Below are 22,408 nucleotides of genomic sequence, written 5' to 3'. Positions count from 1 at the left end.
CATAAAATTACAAAAATTTTTTAGAATAGGCATGTTTCAATATATAACACCTATCTTATACTTATTTTACACTGCAATACATCTACATAAAGGCCAGCGTCACTGCTTAATTGTGTGACATACTGTTGGTTTGGTTGTTTTAATTTTTTGCAATAGGCAACTATGTTCTTAACAATCACAGTCACTTATATTTTATTGTTACAATTAATAATTTATAATAGTAAAAATATAGAGAATCGATTTGTAATTGTCTTTTATCCAGTATTAAGTGACTAAGTATTTTTCAAAACATAAAAGGGTAACTGATTAAAGGACCTAAAGTATTTTTTGCTTAAAAGCCTCTATTATGCTCTAGTTTATAAAATATATCTAATTTAAATGGTTTTTTATGATTTTAAATTAATCATTTAAATTTAAAAAATTAATCTATATATAAGTCATATGCATATATATATATATATATATATTTTTTTTTATTTCTTAAAAAAAAATATTTTAATTATAAATCTACAGGTTTTACAGATATTTTCCATAAAGTGGTAATAAAATAAATGTAGGTTTGAAAAATATTAAAAAAATAATAATCTTGCAATATTAGTTTTTCCCTAAGTACATACCATTCCATTATTTTCCTCTGCTATTTTACCTTAAGTTTTTTAAATAACAGACCATTTAAACATTTCAATTATTTTTAAGGAATTATTTCTATCTATAAATGTATGTATGTAATTATATGCCGATAATGTTATTTTCAAACACATTATTTTTTTATTCTTATTTTAGGTAAATTTTGGAGATGTAAAAATTCCTCACCATTTAGACTATCCTAAGCCACAGAAAATCGATAGTTTATTAGGTATACATGGTGTTTTGTCAGATGACATAGTTGTTGTTGATGCTCAAACATTATTAATCCCTGGATTTTCCTATGACGGAGAAGCACCTGGTAAGTTATAAATTATTACCCGGTACAATGATTATCATCATTTTTATTTACCAAGAATCTAAAATATTTAAACAAATATAACATATTTAAGCCTATATAGATATTTTATTAAAATAATTAAGGAAAAATCATTTTTATAATGTGATAGACTTTTTAGATTCGATGCAATGCTAAGAAGTTATTCATTTTACTATGATGTGTTTATATTTGTGCCTATTGCCACTTTTTTTCAGCTCTCACTTAACCCATTTCTTTCAACGATACGTCAAAAGATCACAAATCGTATCTAGTTGAAGACATTGACCTTAAAAATTAAAAAAATTTCCCTATTTCTTCATAAAATGGAGGAAATCCCCCAAAAATATTACAATTTTTAAAGTCTAATATTTGACATTTTTTTTTCTTAAAATTGCTATAACTTTTTCAAAAATTAAAATAAAATTTTTATATAAACACCTTACATATTTTCCTTTCATTTAATATAAATTTTTTTGAAAATCTGATTTTTTAACTGCCTACAGGGAGAATTTAAACTAGCAAATTTTTCACAAAAGTCAATTTTTTAAACTTAACTTTTGAAAATGTTCCAGAAATACTTTGTCTTTCAAATACATGTTTAATTAAAGCTTATTTTACATACTATAAGTTAAATAAAAAAATTGTCCCGACGACCTATCTGCTATGTGAAAATAGCCGTTGAAGTTTAACAAATTTATTAAATATTAATTAATAAATAAATTTAAATTTATTAAATATTTATTCATGCAACACATGTATATATCATAAAACTAGTAACCAGGATATAAATAAGTAAATAGGAATTCATTTTGCTTTTGAAGTTATCTACTAATTCTTAAAATTAAACACTATCTACAGATTTGCATTGAAACGTTTTTTATGATGGTGATTTTAATGATTGTCAGATATCATCTATACTTATCCCAACTGTGTCATGTCCTCACTGTGCTCCGATCCCACTGGGCTACCGTTTGTTGAAATAAGTTATTTGTAGAATGATGTAACTTATAAAACTATAATTATAACTAAAATCAACTATAAGGCTTTTTTCATTATATTTAGGAAAGTGTTAGTATTTAATAAAAGGTTTATACATGTCCCGAGATTAGCAAGAAATAATTTTTGATTGAGCATAAGGCCTTTACATTTTTAAATACGGCTCTGAGTATGAAATCGGAAATTTTCTCTATTTTAATGTCAAACGTTAACTACAAAAAATATTACTTATCGTTACTTATTAAAAATTAAGATTATATTACAAATATTAAAGTTGAATTCTTATATCTATTATAGTTTTTAAAAAAATAATTTTATTCCATATGTTCTACACGTAAAATCCCACAACTATAAATTAACTTATATAAAATTGTTTATATAGTTTTTAATTTTTATAGGAGTTTTTTCTATAATATGATTATGAAATAAATTTATCATATTATTAATTTCAATGTTCATTTTTGTTTAGATGCCAAGTTCTGGGTAGGAGTTGGCGAAAAACCAACTCCACAAGGTATAAAAGTTGCAGATGAGAATGGAAAAGAAGCTCCATTACGTCGTTATAATCGTAAAACAATTGTACTGACATTGCCTGGTGACTTAACTATTTTTGACATTGGCCATTTCGGGGTATGGTGTGAAGCTTTTACAGTTGATTTTGGGCATGTTACCATACCACCCAGTTTAAACATACCACCATCGCTTAAAATGCTTGGCGTACTTCCTCAGGTTAGATAAATTTAAATATTACACTTCAATTAATAAGGCCCATACTATATTTATCTCGAACATTTACCAAATAAATTTTAATCATGTTTTGTCAATTATGATATAAAATTACCCATCTAAGTTTTATTAATTTTTAATAAAGAATTTCTATGCCATTAAAACTGCATTATATTTTGTTGTTTTTATTTCATATCACTTTTTGATAGCTATAACCAATTCTTATTTTATCAATATAAAACTTGCACAATAATGAGTAAAACGGTGTCGATAACTTATTTTGGTCAAAGATATACATATGGTGATGTTATTCTTAAATAATAATCTAAAAACTTGTTTACAGAAATAGTATAATCAATAATAAATTTTACTTAGATATTACTTCTGTATAGAAAATTTGTGTTAGCTTTTATCGTATACTTTATATGTGTTTCAATCAAATGAAATCGAAATTGCATAAATATGAATGATATAATTTAAAAACAGTTAAAAAACAAAGTTATTATTTTTTACCATTATTCGAATTAAAATGAAGAGATAATTAAACTTATATCGATGTATGGGCCTCTTGAGTTGCTCTAAAATAATGAATGAAACATACATAAAATACGATGTTACAGAAATTATTGACGGCTACTTATTCTTTCAACAACCATTTTAATAAAATTCAGAATCAACAAACTACAACAAGCTTTTATAATAAAGCTCAAAAACAAATCCAGGCGCCAACAACATACAAATCGCCAATCTTAAAACTCCCGATTTAATGATAAAAAAAATATTCATATAGCAACCAAACATAAAAAAATTTAACATTGTATTGATAACATCCAATTTTAAATTTTATATGTATTATTTTTTTATATTATTAAAGAAAAATCGTTCTTCTACCACTGACATATTTTCACATACGATCTAACTAAATTAAATGCTTATTAATAATACTAACAACATTTAAAAATACATTTTACAATCTAGATTGCTTAGGCCCTCCTCCTCAAAAACCTATAGCATATAACACCATCCTACATGAATCGTTTAAACATAAAATTAATAAAATAAATGTTTTAAAAGCCATTTGATAAATTAAAAATTTTATTACTATCAAAAATTAAGGTAAGGGATTCGGCGGTATAGCAGACTCCAATAAAGATTGAAATTTTACATAAAACGCTTCAATGCGATTTTTTATTGTAAAATTATAATTAAATAAATAATAAAGAAAAACTTTAAGTCAAATTTTAAAAATTTTGATTTTGTCTGCCAATTAATAATAAATAAGGTTTTAGGAAATTTATATTTTTTATTCTTAAATTGCATTTCAAAAAAATGAATTTGGTTTAGATTTTAAATAGGCAGAAATTCCAGAACATTATCAAAATTTGAATAGCAAAAACCACAATACAGTGGGAACTTAGCATAGTAGAGTCCAGTAAAAATGATTTCTGATAGTGAATAAAATTCTTCTTCTTCTTCGCCTTAATCCCAACTACTTGGGGTCGGCCAGTGATTAAAATTAATATCATAAAAATCGCTTCGTTACAAATCTGTAGTATTAAACTTTTGAAGAAATTATTGAATTATTCCAAAAGCAACAAGGACTCCTATTCTTTATTTATATTCTGATTAAAATTAAAACAGTTTACTTCTAATATAATGTATGAAAACTTGTCATCAGTTATATATTTATTTTATATACTAATTAAATATGTATGTTGCCTTAAAAAAAAAAAGAAGTAGACGCCCTTATAAGGTACAAAGAATTAATACCTAATATATATAATTAAAGCTTTTAAACATAACCTGCTATTCAGTAGCAGGGTGCTCCATTTACTGAGCTAGAAACAGTATTAGAATAAACAGGCACTACCCAGTTCTGAGTTTAGTTATACACTTACGCTTTACTTTAAACGAAAATTATGTTTTACTCAATAGTTCAAATATGACTAATCATCAGTAAAAAAAAACAATTAATTCTAACTCAATTTTTTAAAGTAATTTTTGATTTACAAATATTGTATTAACATATTTTAGGAACGAATCTCTTGATATCATTCAAAAATATATTATTTGGATTTTTTATTTAATTTCCGTTTTGATATTTTTATTTACGCAATGTGTTTTTCGATTTGTTTCGCACGAATCGTATTTTCTTGTAGTGATTCTTTAATGTGTGTTAATAAAACATAAAAACATGCACCACCCAAAAAAAGAAGATTCACGATCTATCCAAGACTCATCTAATCGAGCATCATCAGTATTCCTGCAAAATAATGTTCGAAAATATTGCACAACAAAAAAAACGCAAATATCACGAGAGAAATACAAGACCGTGCGTGACCTTTGCAGGCAATTACACAAACGCTTCGTTTTGAAATACATTATACGATTCCACTTTCTTTTCCCGCGACCCCAAGCATGACCAACTGATGCGATACAAGTATCACATTTTTATTATTTAATCGTCATGTTTTACATGCTCTTAACGCATTACTAATTAATCACGTTAAAGTACAGCGTATGAACTATTGAAAACACAAAAGAACATCGATTATCAAAAAGTAAACTTACTTGCTAATTATTGAATTTATGACAACCGTCTATTTTCTACTGCAAGAGAAATAATTATGTAAAATAGACAAAAACAATTCGGTTTCAAACTAAATCCATCACAATACACTAAATTAAAGCAGAAAAGACTACTTAGAAAATTATTGAAATACTTATGAAAATAACGAAGTTAAGTTATAAGACTTATAATATGATACTTAAGTAAAATAACGTTATTGAGTAATTAGCTTTTATGCTTTATTTATATTAAGTAAACCTCACATTTCACAATCGAAATATACAATAAGCTTATAGTAAGCAACCAATCATACGATTAAAAATTCTGTCTTACGTCAAATAAATAAAACATTATTGTGGTTGTTAAGAGAAAAAGTGGTCAAAAACATTCTATCCATCGACAACTAATGGATTTGGACCGTAATAAAAATTATCAGACCGTAAGTGCTGCTTAAATGTGCATGCGTAAAAAAAGTTCTTGTACGCTTCAATCCATCCTTGTTATTTCACTTCAGTAGACTTCAACACGAAAATAGCTTGATTAACCTTAAATAAGTGCACAATCGAATGAACACTTAAACGTTACCTTTAAATATGTCAGGATATTAGCCAAATAATAAAAGTTAATATTAAGTCAATAAAAAATAACTAGCAAAGAAATAGTATTTATGTAACTTTAATTCTTTTAGTAACATTGTAACTATCCCATGTAAACATAAAAATCAAATTTAATAAATTTTGTACAGTTTTAAGTGTAAGACCATTACACTGTTCTATTACCATTATATTGTAAGAATTCATTAAAGTTTATGTCTTACATAAAAAAAATAATTTTTTTTTTATTTATCTTTACCATAATTTTAGATGTTTCAATCTCTATAAAGAAATACTATCTTTTACGTATTTTTAAAATTTTAATATGATAATAGTGATAATCACCTCTAATTTCAATTTATATTTGGTATTCAATATATTAAGTAACCACTATGTCGAATCCCGCTGCACTTGTTAAAAATCATTTGGTATTGTTTGAATAATATTTACTTTTGTAAAATGTAACTCATTTCTGATAATAATTTTAAAATGAATTCAAAATATTTACTTCAAAATATTATCACGTATGATAACATACGTTTTATATAAAATATTTAACGAAAAAAAAATCTATTTTAAATAGAAAATTAAAAAAAAATTTCGATTCTCAGCTGATGTTATACTTAGTATGATTATCTTATACTATAAGTTAAAAATGAAAGTAATGTTTTTACTTTTTATAAAATAATAAAGAGTTTCATTCATTTTTTTAAATTAAGATATATGCTTTTGGCCTTTCTTAAACGTTAGCTTGAAGATAAATTTCTATTATTGTCAAATGTAATTAATTTTTTTTAATCAATATAGTTTCTGTATGTATGATCAAATGTTTTACCTTATCAACCACATATATAACGAAAATTAAACTATTTTTTTTAGAAAAACAATTTAATAAATTAAAAGAAGACAAAATATAAACTAATAAATCTACTCTCTGAATATTAAATATCGTTAAGAATAGTACGCGACGCAAAAATCACAATTGATAACAGAAAAATATAGTATTAACTTTTAATATAGTATTAATTTTAAATAATAGTTGCCACAGTGAACAATTTTTATTATATAAATAATATTAACGTTTGCTATCTTAAAAAGAAAAAATCACTATTTTACAACAACACATTACTTCAAAACTTTTCTAAGTTAAGTAATTAAAAAAGCTGAATCATAATGGTTAGTGTTTACCAACGCTATATTTACTTATTCTCATTATAACGTACAAATAAAAATACTACTTATATTATTTGCGCGTCACAATTGTTTACACTTAAAAATTATAATAACCTAAAGAAATTAATTTTAATGTCCAAACAAAAAAAATTAATAATTATTTCATATAATTTAGGTTAAAATAATACATTGTATAAATAAAAAAACTCGAATTATCAATGAATATTATATCATAAACTCTTAATATTACTCTAAGGTTATAATGCAACCAGTTAAATATCTTGTGAGTGCTAAGATTATATAGAATTCACATATCCATGGGATGATCCCCTTACTAACCTCATCAATTTGTCTTCTGAATATTTTAATATTTAAATTATTATACTAATCACTCGTATTTAACAAGATTTTTTTTGTATTTTGTGTTATTTGCTTAGAATACTTTTATTAAAGAATAAATAAATTGTTAATTACTTAATTATTAATAAAATAAAACTTAGATATATTATATTATGATAAAATATTTTGTGGTCATAATAAAAAATAAACTATTATGAAATTATAAATTTATATTTTGATGAGATTTTTGTAAAATCGACAACTTTATTTTTCAGTCAAAACTCAATTGTGAAGTACTTCATGAGCCATTAGGTTACGAAGTTCGATGGGCGATTGCTGGCGACAGTATAGTAATTCAATTAGTAGCAAAATTAGGTAATTTATTTAGTTATTTATTCAAGACTAATTATTTTAAAACTATAAATGATACTTATATTTTAAGAAAACAGTTTCTACAGTCATTATATTCGTGTAATTTTCATATACTTCATCACTTTTACTTATTGTACCTGCTTTATAGATTATAAATACTCAGATTTGTTTTTTTTTTTAATTAATTTTTTTATAATCCTTTAATTTTGTTGAATTACTATACAGGGTGTTCAGTAAGTTAGGAAACAGTTAAATTGTTACAAACAATGAGTACAATAGAAATTCGTTTCCTTATTTACTGAACACTCTGTATAGTTTCCTTTTTTTTTTAATACAGCGTTGTCAAACTTTAGACAGATTTATCAAGTTTTAATTATTCTTACACAGGCTAACGCTTCCAAAAATAACAGCGAATCCTTATGAAATATAATTACTAAATAATTGTATACTTACAATAATTTTAATAGTTTAAATACATTTAATATAAAATAAATTAAATAGTTAATCTAACAAAATACAATTTATCAAACGATATCCCATTTTATAGTATGTTGGAAACGAAGTCCTTTTTTTATAAAGCTATTGTTTATAAAGAAATAACATTGCCATTTTTAAGGTATTCATATAATTTTTTTATTAAAAGTACTTATTTTCTGTTTTAATGATGTAAATAATTTAAACAATTGTTTCGAATAAAAATTGTCACAATCCCCTATAGTAACCTAGAAGAATGAGTTAAACTTGATAAATCAGTCTCATTATTTGAAAATGTTTTCATTTATTCATGAATAATCAAATTGTTTTGATAAAACGAAAATAAAAATATTATTATTTTGAAAAATCATATTCCTAATATTCTTAAATTAACAATATGGAAACTCGGCAATTTTTAGTTTCATAACTTTCTTTCTTTTCTTGTAAACAGAAGCTAATCAATACATGTCATTTGGTTTGTCTGGGTCATATATATCAAACCGAATGATTGGAGGTGACGTTGTCGTAGCCGGTGTTGATCAAGACACCACCAATGGTTTTGCCCAAGACTATTATTTATTAGATAAGTCACAGTGTGTAGTTCAACAAGATAGCGGTCAAGTCAGTGGTAGTTGTCCAGATACCAACATTCAAGTATGAACACTTATAAATAGTTACAATATAAACTATTGTTCCAGCAAAATTTAAAAATTAATTACGTATTTTTTAAATTGCATGATAAAAACAATTTGATTAAGGTTAAATGTAAATATTAGATTTTTTTCAATGAATGTTTATCTATGAATATGTATTGCAGTGTTTTCAAAAAAGGTACAATATTATAAATATTAAATTCAGAAAAAACGTATTAAATTGTTTAGTAAGGAAAAGGCTTTTAATTATTCTCATTCTTCATAGAAATTTTTCTCATACTCTACTTCTTGAACAACTTAATAGATTTATAATTAAATTTAATTAATTAAAAATGATTTATACAACGTAAAAAATAAGTTTGAAGAACAATTCATATAAATCGAAGTTTAAGCCAAAATTTCAGTATATTATACTGTTCTAACATGACTTTATATTTAAATTTATGTTATGAATAAATATAACAGGCTATTTATAATGTTTATGACACATCGAAAATCAAAAGTTATTGGTGCCATATCACGTCTAGTCTTCATGATGTTTTATACTGATTAAATATTTGATTTAGGGTCCAGCTGGCGAAAGTGTCAGATTATTAAACGCTGCTGTAGTCAATGGATACTCTATAGTAACTTATCAGAGACCGTTGAAATCCAGGGATAATCTTGACTTATCCATATCGATCAACAGCAGTCAACCGATTATTTGGGCTATTGGACCACTCAATGACAAACACGAAGTTTCATATCATCAAGAATACTCAAAAGGTAGTTTTATAACATAATCAAATTGGTATATAAAAATAAATTTAATTTTAAATCATAATACTGTTATGTACAGTATTCTTACATCAATAACAAAACATTTTACAAAAGTATTCCTATTGTTTTCTTCAAACAATAGACGTTGACACAGCATGATAACTTCTAAAGTCGCAGTGTGCTCTTCCGTTGAATATTGTTTTTATTTTGCATTTATCATTAATATCTAAATTGAAAAATATCTACAATATGATATTTGACTAAAGTGTTGATAGAATTATTATTTTGAACAGGGTTTTCTGCTCCACGTGAATAGATTACCTTAGAGCTCTTAAAGTGTATTACAATATGTGTAGATGAATGCAGAGTTCATATTTGTGAAATATATACTGTATGGTACTTAATATTGTGTATATTGTGTATCATGCTTGAAAAAACACCATAATATCCTAGCTTATATTTTGACTAGAGAGTGTTGTAAAATAACTTGGAATTTACACGTAAAGCTTTAATATATAGCTTTATTTTGTAAATTTACCGCGCACGTCATTTTCCTAGTACTATAAATAACACTGGTTAACAATAAATAGATAAATTACAAATAGTCAACTACTTTTGACGTTTTTTACGGTTCTAAATCACAATATGATGGTTATTGTTTTAATTGTTTCAACTTAGATCTTTTTTATAAGTGAAGTTTTTTTTATTCAATTCTGGATAAAAAATTTACTAACCAACAATCTTTTAAATTCATTTTTATGTATTGCGTAAGGATACACAAAAAAATTCACCCAGTTTTTCTAGCCTCCATATCTGTGGTTTTCTCTTAAACTGGACTTTCATTTAAAGCATAGATTTAAATTTAGTAGCTTAGAAACATTGTAAAAAATTAAGCCCATAATATTATATCTTTTCTAAAGTTTTCATTTTTATTACTAACTGACTAGCTGAACCGACATAAAAATTATAAGACACATCTGATAGGTACAAACGTAAAATTTGGGAAAAGGTAGGTCTAATAATTTAAGTAAAGAAAAAATCGAGAAATTTTTTCTTTCAAAACAACCAGTCTTACAAACAGGAGCGTCATTTGAGGAGTAGCGAAACGGGTAGTCTTCATTTGATACTTAAGTTGCTAATTAAAATAAGATATTAAGCTAACTTAAAACAATAAAAATAAATTTTATCTAGAACCTAACTTTAAAAAAAGCTAAGTTCAACTTCCCCTCCCCCCCCAAAATATAGTCTGCCTATTAAAGTAGTCACTAAACAGACTCAGTTTTATACCTCATCAAGAATCGTGTCAAGCGTTAAGCAATACAAAATTTTAATCAATGTTACTCATGAAAGTAGAAGTGTAGAATAAAAATAAATGAAGTTGATGAATAAAAAAAGGACGAATTTGATCAAAATGGAAATAACATTATTTTGACAAGCAGATTTTTTTGATGAGTGGGAGATTGGAACTTTACCTTTTTTTTTTTTACAGTTAATTTTATGTTAGGAATTTTCTCAACAATAAAAAGTTAAAGTAATAATTGAGTTTTTACCGATTTATTACTATATTTGTTTAAATACCAAAAAAATTATGTTTTAAAAATGACAAAGAGATATATAAATTAGTATTTATTTGTTTTCATATTTAGAAACAATAAAAATTAATTTTGGCCGTTTACCTCAATGGAACTGTCCGATACCAGACGTAGACTCTAATCCTGTAGCAGTGGCAACTATTGATGTAACATCAGAAACTATACCAGTAATTACAAAAAATCAAACATTAATACCAGAGGTGAGCCATAAACTAAAAATTATAATTATAAATTTAAAAAATAAATAGAATGTAAATATTATTTAAAAGAAGCAAATAAAATATTATTATGCAATTAGAGTTGATTTTTTGTGATGAATATTATTTAAAATATTAATTTAAAAATAAAAATATTCATTATGTGATATTAAACATTATTGTTTTTGAACTAATTTTAAAATTCCGTAATATTTCAATGAATAAAATCTCTTTTGATAAATAAAACTGGGGGTTAAAAAAGAAATTTCTAGATTTAATGGGAAAATACAAATTTGAACTTATTTTGATTATTTTACTCCTCAAAATTAAGGAAAACGATTTTGAATTTTTGAACTAGCTAAAATAATTATTTTTATCTATTCATACATGTAGTTTATGGTGGCTGAGTCTTAAATTTTACAGGTAAAATTTATCGGTATGTAATGAAACCACAAAAATTTTAAAACTACGAGCAAAAAAGATCTTTAATTAATAATAGATGTACTATATTAAGTATTAATAATAAATTAAAGAATATTATACAGAATGTTAGTTTAATCAATATCATAAGTAATAAGGTGATATTTTGTAGCACCTAAAAATAGCGAAATCAATAATTAAAATTTCTTATCTTCAATTTGGGGTTTTTGAAGTTTCCCCACTTCAAATTTTATTTAAATAAAATATAAACATCGTCATGGTATTTTCCATAAAATTCTCATAAAAATTGAGTAGTCACTCGATTTTTCGGCCTCCCATGAACAATTGGACAATTTCCCCTTATAGAGAGGGCGTTAAAAACTTGAAACATACTTATAAAAAGTAGAACTTTTTCAACTTACATTAAATATATATTTAAATTTATTTTGATTATTTTTCCTCCTCAAAGTTAAGAAACGCGAATTTGATNCTCCTCAAAGTTAAGAAATGCGAATTTGATTTTTTGAACTAACTTAAAAGTTCTTTTTATCTATTCGTACATGTAGTGCACGGTGGATGTGTCTTACATTTTACAGTCTTAAACGTTCAGGGTACTAAGTTTGAACCCCGCCAGTTGAAATAACTTAATTGCATTTTTTTCTTAATTCTTTATAGAGAAGGGGAAAAAAATTAAAAATAAATAAAATACAATCAAAATTTTCAATGAATATCAAGGGCCCGTTATATATCACCGTAGTCTCGCCTGTTAGAAGAAATTTCTTTTTCATATTAAAATATTTTACTATTTGGTCTTCGTTTTGTATCTATCATTCATTTTACTCATCTCTCGCTTGATCATTTTTAATAATCAATACGTGAAAAAAAACTCAATTTTAATCATGTTAAACTTATAATGATCAAATAATAATAGGAGTATATAATTTTTAAAAATAATCTGTTCAAATTTTCATTTCAAAATGTCATTTATAACTTATTTTTTTGATCTTGATTTTACTGTTGATTTTTATGAAAGTTTATAATTTAAAAATGTTGAACTTTTAAATACTATATTAGCTCAACTTGCAGGTTAAGAATTTATATCATTAAATAAAAAATTGTATTATCTAGATTAATATGTGATCAGGATCTTATATAATTACTATTTATAGTAAATTTATAAAAATAACTCAAAATTAAGAAAAACGATTTTGAATTTTTGAACTAGCTTAAATAGTTCATTTTAGCTAGTTATTTATATATAATGTACGATAGCTGCTAGAATATAATACAGTCTTATACGCTCACTACGAAGTGCAAAATTCGAATTCCGACAGTCTTAGTAACTTTTTAAATTCAACCTTCAAAAAGTTGATTAGGAAAAGTACATTTTTGACTGTGATAAAAATTCCTTGTAGACCATTTATTCATATTTAACAAGAAATTTTTTTCTAAAAAGTTTTGTATCAATCACTTTAATTTTTATGTACGTTTGCCATAATATTAACAATTAGTTTAATTTTTTTTATAATTTCTCCTTAAAATTACAATATCTAATTATTATATATAATTAATTATAATAAACATTTATTATAAATATATTTATTCATATATTATACTTATAAATCAATGAACTATAAATAAGGAATAATAAATGAAATAGAAATTCATTTTGCTTTTGGAATAGCCCACCAATTTTTTCATATTAAATACTATCTACAGATTTGCATCGGTGCGTTTCTTATGATGGTGATTTAATCATTTAAATGTACCATCAATGTATTCATTATTAAAATCAAAAATATTTCAAAGTATTAATAATCAAGATAGTCTTTGCTCTGACCCACAATGGTTTGGATATCAAAATTAGATGGCCATGACTATTATACAATTTTTTTCAGAACTTATTATAATATTTTTTTTAATAAAAAAACATTTGTATTTAAAAATGAAATGTATGGCTAAATTAGAGTTATTTAATGAGTTACAATATTTCACTTATATTTGTATATTTTGTATCCTAATTTTAGATACAATATCTTTTGATACATTTTTTTTAAAGCTTTTAAATAGTCCATTGTAAAAACTAAAAAAAAAAAACAAATTTCTAACATATGAATAGCTAATTAAAATAATAATTATTAATTTGTTGCTTTTTTTATCACTCAAATTTTCCATATTATCAAATATATGCATTTTTGCAGAAAAGTCGTAAACATTAAGAATATGTTAAGTTTATTTACGTACGCCTACAAAAAGCTGAGTACAGTTTCATTAAAATTTAATTACAAATATAAGTCACATTTTTTCATATAATTTCTTTTTTAATTAAAGAAAAAAATTTTGTCCAGTTCAAATTTTGTAATTTTATTAAAAAATATATAAAAAAAAATTGAGACAAAAAATTTCATGATAGTTTTTGACGGCTATTTTGATTTGCAGACCTCTGTTCGACCCTGGCTTGACAAGCCTTTTTTTCAATTAACAAAAATATATCATCGTATATTCCGTGGAAAATAAAATATGTGCAATATATTTAATAGATTACTCCGAAAAAGAAAATTAGACCACGACCCATACCTAATCCAGCACATGTTCAGAATATTGCTATTCCCTGGGAAATACCACCCATTCAATGTTTTGAACCAGATGATGGTGTTTTTTACGCACAAATGGGCCCTACGGGTGGAAAACATGGTTACTCCGCTATTACAGGTCAGTTTTTTGTATTCAAGTTATAGTAATAAGTGAATAATATAAATTAGGGACAGTATAAAAATGTTACTAAAATTATTTATAAAAATATGAATCAAAATTCTATTATAAATCACAATATTCATTTATTTAGGTCATGTTGGCTGGGGTATATCATGGTACATAAATGGCTTACTCATACCAGAAATAAATGTTGTAAGGGGACAAACATATACATTTGTTGTTGAAGGTGGCAATGATCCAGAAATACCTGCCAAATATCATCCATTCTATATAACTGATGATCCAGTTGGAGGATTCGGGTACAAAACAATTGAAGAAAGGGAGGTAAAAAAATAATATTTAAAAATAACTTTAAAAATTGAAGTTTGCAAATTAATAAATAAAAACATTAGTTAACTCACAACAATAGTATATTTTCTAACATAAAATACTATAATCCCATTCTTAATAATCAAAAATATAAAATGTATTAATAAAATAAAAAAAATTCAATAATATATTTGATAATAATGAAATAATAATTATTCTTTCGTACGACAATATAATTTAAGGTAAAAATTAAAAAAAATGACCCATGGACTACCAGATGTGGATACAAGAAGGTTAATGGAATCAAATAGGTTGCTATTAAGTGATGATGATGTAAAAAAAAATGTGGAAAGAGTATTTTGAATAATTACTCAATGAGGAGTATCTAAGAAAGATATTAGAGGATATTTCGAGAAACCAAATACTGGTAGATTTAATTAGTGATAAGAGGTTAGGATGTGGCATCAATGAAAAAGAATAAAGCAGTAATACCAGATGAAGTGCCAGTAGAAGTATGGAAAATATTAAGCAGTGTTGGTATAAAGTGGTTGAAGGATCTTTTATAGAAATCTTATTAGAAGGGAAAACCCCAAATGATTGAAGGAATAGTATTGTGCTGCCGATAATTAAAGGTAAAGAAGACATACAGAAGTGTGGAAATTATAGAGGCATAATGCTTATGAGTCATAATATGAAAATTTGGAAAAAGGTAATAGATAAGAGAATAAGATAATAATAATACTTCGGTATTGAAAAACCAACTTGGATATATGTCTGGTAAGTCAATAATGGAACCATTATTTTGCGTGATACAACTAATAGAATAGTATAGGGAAAAGAAGAAAAAGCTGTGTATGGTATTTATAGATTATGAGAAAGCGTATGATAGAGTACCGAGAGAGGTTTTAAAGTGGACATTAATGAGAAAAGGTACAATAATATAATAGATAACATGTATTATGGCATTTGTACCATGCTAAAAAGTGTAGGAGAAGTAACAGAAGGTTTTATTTTAGAGTAAGAATAGGAGTACACCAAGGTTCTACTTTAAGCCCTTACTTATTTTCTATAATGAAATTACTAGAGACATACAAGAATAGGTAATAGAAAATAACCCAAAAATTTAAATTATTTTTTTAAAAAATGGTACATGTTGAAAAATAGCTCTCATTTAACAGAAATAGTCAAATTCCTTCTTCCGCAAAAATATACTTGATCTTTATTAGTTTCAAGTTGAAGAACGCAGGAGGAAAATTGAAGATCCATTGGTAAAAATTAAAAGGGGAAAAAGAAAAAAGAGTTTTTAAAGGCGGTAAAAGAGAGGTTGATGTGGTATGTCGAGGGAGAAAAATAATGTGTCGAATAGATTTATTAGTTGTGTAAAGATTACTGCAAATGAAATTGTTTATGAGAGTAGAAGTAGAATGCCAGGAAACAAGAAAACCTGGTAGTAGAATAAGGACGTTCAAAAAATCATAAAGAGTAGGAAAAAACAGTTTAAAATATGACTAGTAAAAAAAGAGAAGATTGGATGAAGCATAAATGCTTGTGCAAAATAGCCAAGTGTGCAGTATTTAAGCCGAAGTTTAAGAGGTATGATAAGCTAGGAACAATGATTTTATCAATCATGAAATATATTTTATTTATTTTAACCACTTTATCAGTGGAAAGAAGCAACTGGTGTTATGTGATAATGTATTTCAATGAGGCTGAATTGTAAGTTCTATGTCTTATAGAACTTACATCAGAATCATTACATGTAATCAGACCAGATATTGAGTGTTATATAGTGTTGGGCGGTTGACAAGAAAATAGAGTAGAGTCTGAGTGTAGTAATGATAAGAACGGAATGACTAGAGAAGATTTGATAACGAACCAACATATCAGAGGGAAATTAGGTGTAGCGTCAATCGTGGATAAGATAATAGAAATAAACTTAGATAGTTTCGTCATATTGTGAAGAGAGAGGAATCGAAACCTTAAAAATAGTTATGGAAATGGAAATTTGAATGAAAAAGAGGTAATGGATACAATTAGGAGTGTAATGAAGACTACTGGTGTGTGTATAGAAAACATTGGAAATCGTGATGAGTAAAGGTTTAGGATACGAGTACCCGACCCTAAGGGTAAAAAGTATGTGTAGTGAAACGTTTCTACGTTTGATCTCTTTAAATATGAAAAATATAACACAAATTTTCGACTAATCGATTTGTTCTGATTTATTTTTATATAAAGATGAATATATACATATATTAATAAACTAACTACTATATCAGTCTTATTTTAGAAACTATTTAATTTGGGGTGAAGTAGAAGTATAACCCTCTGGATCACGGTTGGTAACGAGTAGTTACGAACACCGTTGCAAAAGGTTAAAGGGATTTTTACAAAAAGACAGTTATCTCGATCACGGTTGATAACACGGAGGTTATGATCACCGTTGAAGATGAACTGTATTGTATAAGTGGTGGAATCTAACCCTTTGGATCACGGTTGGTAAAACGTTTATTACGAGCACCGTTGAAAAGGATTAAAGAGGAATATTAAGGAAAGACTAGCAATCTTGATCACGGTTGATAACACGATGGTTATAATCACCGTTGAAGATTATGACTAGCCTTTAAAGAAAAGAATATATAATTTTGATCACGGTTGGTAACGTTTAGTTACGAACACCGTTGAAAATTATATATGTAATAAGGAAAAAATAAAGAAAACTTACTCGATGGAAAAAATGAAATGATGAATTATTATATGAAGACTAGTTGGCAATGAACACTGCAAACACTAGTAAAACGAAGAACTAAGAAAACTATTAGAATTTTAAGAGAATAATTATACAAGCAGCGACGGTGCCCTTTATGCTACCCGTCACCACCGGAGTAGTGTAGAGCACAATTGCCCACATATTATTTATTTTTAAAAAACCCTCCAAAAACAAAAGAATATTCTAATTTCCTGTTTTCGAGTTCTCGTTAAGACTGGTATATAAAATAATCATTACAATATAATAAAAAAAAATAATAAATAAATACTTTAATTTACATATTTGAATAAGGGTTGTCAAACAGCGCTGTCCAGCGGACTTTCTTGCAACTGTCAACCAATTATAGAGCCGTAGCGTAACGCTACAGTAGGGAAACATAAGAGTTTGATGTTGTGAAAAACTTAAAAAGAGATGGAGAGATGTCATTGAATTTGATATGGGGACAATCGATGTATATGTAGATGAGGTGGGAGATCCTGTCAAGTGGAAGTTTAGAATAAGGAAGGCCGACCCTAAGAAATTAGGTTAAAGACAAGGGATAATAAGAAGATGATAGGTTGATAACAACTATTAAACCAATATTTTTTAAGTTTTTAACAATTTAAAGTAATGATAGGGAATGAGGCATAGATGCTGTTATTTTCATCAAAAAGTATGGTAAGGATATAACCCCCATAAAGAAAATGAATACATTATGGAAATACATTTTGGAGAGGATAGTAAAAAAAAATTTTTTTATCTGAAATATTTCTAATATCAGCTTTTGGAAAATATTTACAAAATTTATTATTCTCCTATCTTAAAAACAATTTTATAGAAGGTATTCAGGATAAGACACTACTTTATTTTAGCCATTCTAATTTCAATAACTTTTTAAATTAAAATGAGTAAAATATTAAATTGTTATAACAGAACATTCATATATTTGCCGGGGTGAGTATCAGTAAATCTGGAGAAATAGTGCCAACAGGAATTGGTCGATTATGCAATTGGACTCCAGATTCACAACAACCCTTAGCAGATGAATTCGTTTCTTTTGGAGCATATCAAAGAACATTAAGTTTAGCTTGTGATCAAGGTGATCCGGGCATTGTTCAATGGACTCCTGATACTAATACACCAAATACTGTTTATTATCAGGTAAATTAATCTATTGTTTAGCAATAAAATATATAAAAGGTCATTAATTATCTTCCAACACATTAGTTAGGGTAATTTCAAAATTTAATATTATACGGAATGATGGATAAAAAGTAATCTTTTTTTATTATTACTAAACTTTTGAAGTTATAAAAATTTTTTGAGAAGAAAAATTATTCGGCATTAAACAAATTTTATATTGTTATTTCACTATTAGAAATAACAATAATCATCGTTTTTTTATATTACCACATAAATTAGTTTTTAAGGTTATACCAATAATTGACTAAGGTTAGGGTTGGGTTAGGTTACATCAATCATATAACACACTTTATCTTTAATAGATAACTAGTGTATATTATTAAACGCATACGCATTTATATTCAACATTGTTTTAATCCATTTTTATATGACTGGTGTGGAAAACTTATAGAATAACAAAGAAACAGACTATTTTTTTAATCAATATCAATATCGACTTATTATGACAATATTAATTTTTGAAGAATATCCTATTATTATGCGAGTAAAAGACTTTTCAAAATTATGGTGCTGATAGCCTCAAATAGATTTGATTTGTGACTGTTGAACAAAATCAGCCTAATAGTAGTTAATCAATTTCACGTAATTAAAAAAAATATAAGTAGGGTAAAAGCAATAGTTTCTTAGCTACTCATCGAAGTTGATAGGGGTTTCTATTTAAGAAAATTTGAGATGTGATTTTTAAAAAAAATATAAAAAATAATTTAATTACATAATAGTGTTGAGTATTTTAGAATAAAATATATTTGTTGGTTTTTTTAGAAAATGAGTCATGATTAATCACCTGTATAAATATATATTTTACATACTAAATTTAAATTTTGTGTACTTTTAGTGCTTTACCCATCGTCACTTGGGTTGGAAGATAAACGTTTTAGATTCTTGTAACAAAGAAAAACCTGAACTTACTGCTGTACAAGAAGACCTACAAACAAGAGGAAGTATTCAGTATACAACTCGTGTGAAACCTGATAGTAGTAATTTCGAAATTATCAAAAATTCAGAAAATATTGATCATCTAACGTTTATTCCGGCTGAACTAGAAAACGATTTAAAAAAAGATTTTATAAAACTACAATACACTAAACCAGAATATTCTGTATCTACTCAAAATTTTTCTTATAATTCGTACCCGATCTCAAACCATACTTATAGTAACACAACATTTTACGTGCCTCAATCGCATTATGGGAACCCACAACCCTTACAGCCATCAACAAACAAATATATTATAAATGATAATACCAATAGACCTTTACAACAATTAGGATCTATACCTATGTCAAACTATTATAATCAACAACTAGTACCAAACATTTATAACCAACCAATCCCAGCAGCAGCATCTCACTTTCAAGCACAATCCACAAAAAGTTCTATAATTAATGAACACAGACGTCCTAATATAAATTATCAACAAATATTCTTTAAACCTAATCAAAATTCTCAAATTTCTACAAATTATGTACCTAAAATTGATAGTAGAAAAGTATCAAGACCAATGGGGCCAATACGTTCAGTTATTTATAAAAAACCAGTTCATAGATTTCCACCATTAAGTGACATGAATCATCATGGTTCTAATACGCTTACACGAGGACATTTATCTTATGTACCAACTTCAAAGCAATTTCAACAACAGCAACCATATGGTCAATATGGTTCTTCTATATCTCAAACTGTTTCTGTATCATATTCAACGTCCAAAAATAATAACAGTCCATTATTACATAATCATAATCATCATCAGTACTCCCATCAACAAACACAACATCAAAAACCACATATACTAATGAGAAATGCCCAAGAATTGAATGGCGAACAAACAACAATAAATAATAGTGCATTTGGTAAAACTCGGGGAGGATTTAATCCAAACACCGTAATTGTTGAAGGAGGATTTAAACCAATATTTCCAGAAAATTCTTCGGCACTAGATAAAATAAGTGAATATATCAATGTCAAAACTACAGATTTAGAAGGAACTACTATGAATGAATTTGTAGAAGATTTGCCTGAAAACCACAAAAAAAAGATAAAAATTAGTAAAAAGTTACTACCAAAAAAACTTGTTAAAGAATTTGATCTCGACAATGAAACCACAGCTGCTCATACAAATATTACTACTATTGAATTCAGCCATAGAAACTTATCAAATGAGCACTTCCAAAAAATATAAATTTAAAAAATATTTAATGTATTATCTGTAAGGATAGTGAAATAATTATCATTTTTTTTTTTTTTTAATTTAAATAATATTTTTTATGGACATTATAAGTTTTGCCATTCAATAATCATGAGTTTAAAAATTCCATATAATTAAGTATATAATTTTTGTTTTTAACATTTGTCAAATAAAAGTTATTTTTTGTTATAATATAGTTATTAGTTATTTTATTGGTGTTTATTTTTAAGTATTTGTAATAAAAAAAAGTCTTTAATATTGAATGTTGTATAAAGCTTTGACTTAAGTATATTTAAACATTTTTTTGTTTAATGACTCATCAATAAATCATTCTAAAGATTCTCGTGTAAGTGATTAGTTAAAGAATGAAAATATATTTCATACGCTTTATTAAATCGATAATGAATTATTATTCTATCCTATATTTAATTCATATGAATTAACTAATTATTGATACGTCCCTACGCTTCGTTACTTTACACAAGCTACTTAATTTAAAAAATATAAATGTTACCTTGGATCATTTTTATCAAACAACATAAGATAAAATGTAATATACGTTATCATTTGAGTTTATTAATACTTCTGATGTCTCTTGAGGGAACATTTATTCCCCTTTATTATTCTTACATTCATGAACAATATTGGCTCTTCATTTCAAAATTGAAAATTTTTTATTATGTGTGTAACGTCACGAATTTGAAGATGGACCGTTTATAATTTTTATTATGTCTATTTATCTGTTTTTTTATCGTGCAAGAGAATGCGCCAATGGACCTTTTTTGACTCATAGGTATCAACACTCATTACTTCTGACGCTGAATAAGACGACAAAAGAGAATAAATATAATTAAAATCGAATTGTGTATTGATCCTTCCCAAAAAGACTGGCCGTTATCGATTTGAAATTTTCGATAGATCGATGTTAGCTCTTCATCTACCCTTTTGTTGTTGACTTTGCTAAAGTACACATATTTTTTGTTATCTCATCACTATTATTTTCAATGATGCAGAAGAGACGCCAATGGCGAACAACTAAGTCTTTTTTGGGAAGCATCTAGACCATCGAATGGGTCACACATTGGAGACCGGGTATCATTTTCTTTTTTATAATTATATTTATGTAATAAGCTCTGTTTTATTAATTATTTTATTTTATTTTATTACAAATTGACTTAATTTTATTTAAGTGTGGAGAAATCGTATTTCCTGTTTCTTCTAGCCTATGCTAAGAAGCTCCTGTTGTTTTTCATTATTTCCAATTAACACTAACGAATGTGTATCAATACCGTCCGTGATGTTTGTTATATTTTTAATTTTGTCTTAATAGTTTATTTTATTTTTGTTGTTAGCTTTTCTTTATAGACGTGGTTTTTACTACATTCGTATTGTCCATATTAAAATTAACTTTCATTTTTAACAA

General features: G+C 26.0%; 1 protein-coding gene across 3 annotated transcripts in view; it reads left to right on the top strand.

Moving 5' to 3' along the window:
- Window positions 1-21,169, top strand: part of LOC126902603 (protein Skeletor, isoforms B/C-like) — a 50,042-nt gene extending 28,873 nt beyond the window's left edge. The window contains exons 4-13 of one of the 3 annotated variants that reach the window (XM_050680047.1): window positions 784-946; window positions 2,430-2,689; window positions 7,636-7,735; window positions 8,658-8,860; window positions 9,426-9,624; window positions 11,265-11,410; window positions 14,368-14,539; window positions 14,673-14,866; window positions 18,531-18,758; window positions 19,636-21,169. In XM_050680047.1, the coding sequence (XP_050536004.1) occupies window positions 784-946; window positions 2,430-2,689; window positions 7,636-7,735; window positions 8,658-8,860; window positions 9,426-9,624; window positions 11,265-11,410; window positions 14,368-14,539; window positions 14,673-14,866; window positions 18,531-18,758; window positions 19,636-20,979 (3,009 nt within the window). In that variant the 3' untranslated portion in view covers window positions 20,980-21,169. The remainder of the gene's footprint in view (window positions 1-783; window positions 947-2,429; window positions 2,690-7,635; window positions 7,736-8,657; window positions 8,861-9,425; window positions 9,625-11,264; window positions 11,411-14,367; window positions 14,540-14,672; window positions 14,867-18,530; window positions 18,759-19,635) is intronic. The other 2 variants (XM_050680046.1, XM_050680045.1) reach the window with 2 other exon arrangements.
- The last annotated feature ends 1,239 nt before the right edge of the window (window positions 21,170-22,408 follow it).

This window comes from Daktulosphaira vitifoliae, unplaced genomic scaffold (genome assembly GCF_025091365.1).
Source record: "Daktulosphaira vitifoliae isolate Bord-2020 unplaced genomic scaffold, ASM2509136v1 Scaffold_3, whole genome shotgun sequence".
Taxonomy (NCBI): domain Eukaryota; kingdom Metazoa; phylum Arthropoda; class Insecta; order Hemiptera; family Phylloxeridae; genus Daktulosphaira; species Daktulosphaira vitifoliae.
Note: the sequence above shows the minus strand (reverse complement) of the source record. Positions and strands in the feature narration are given on the sequence as shown.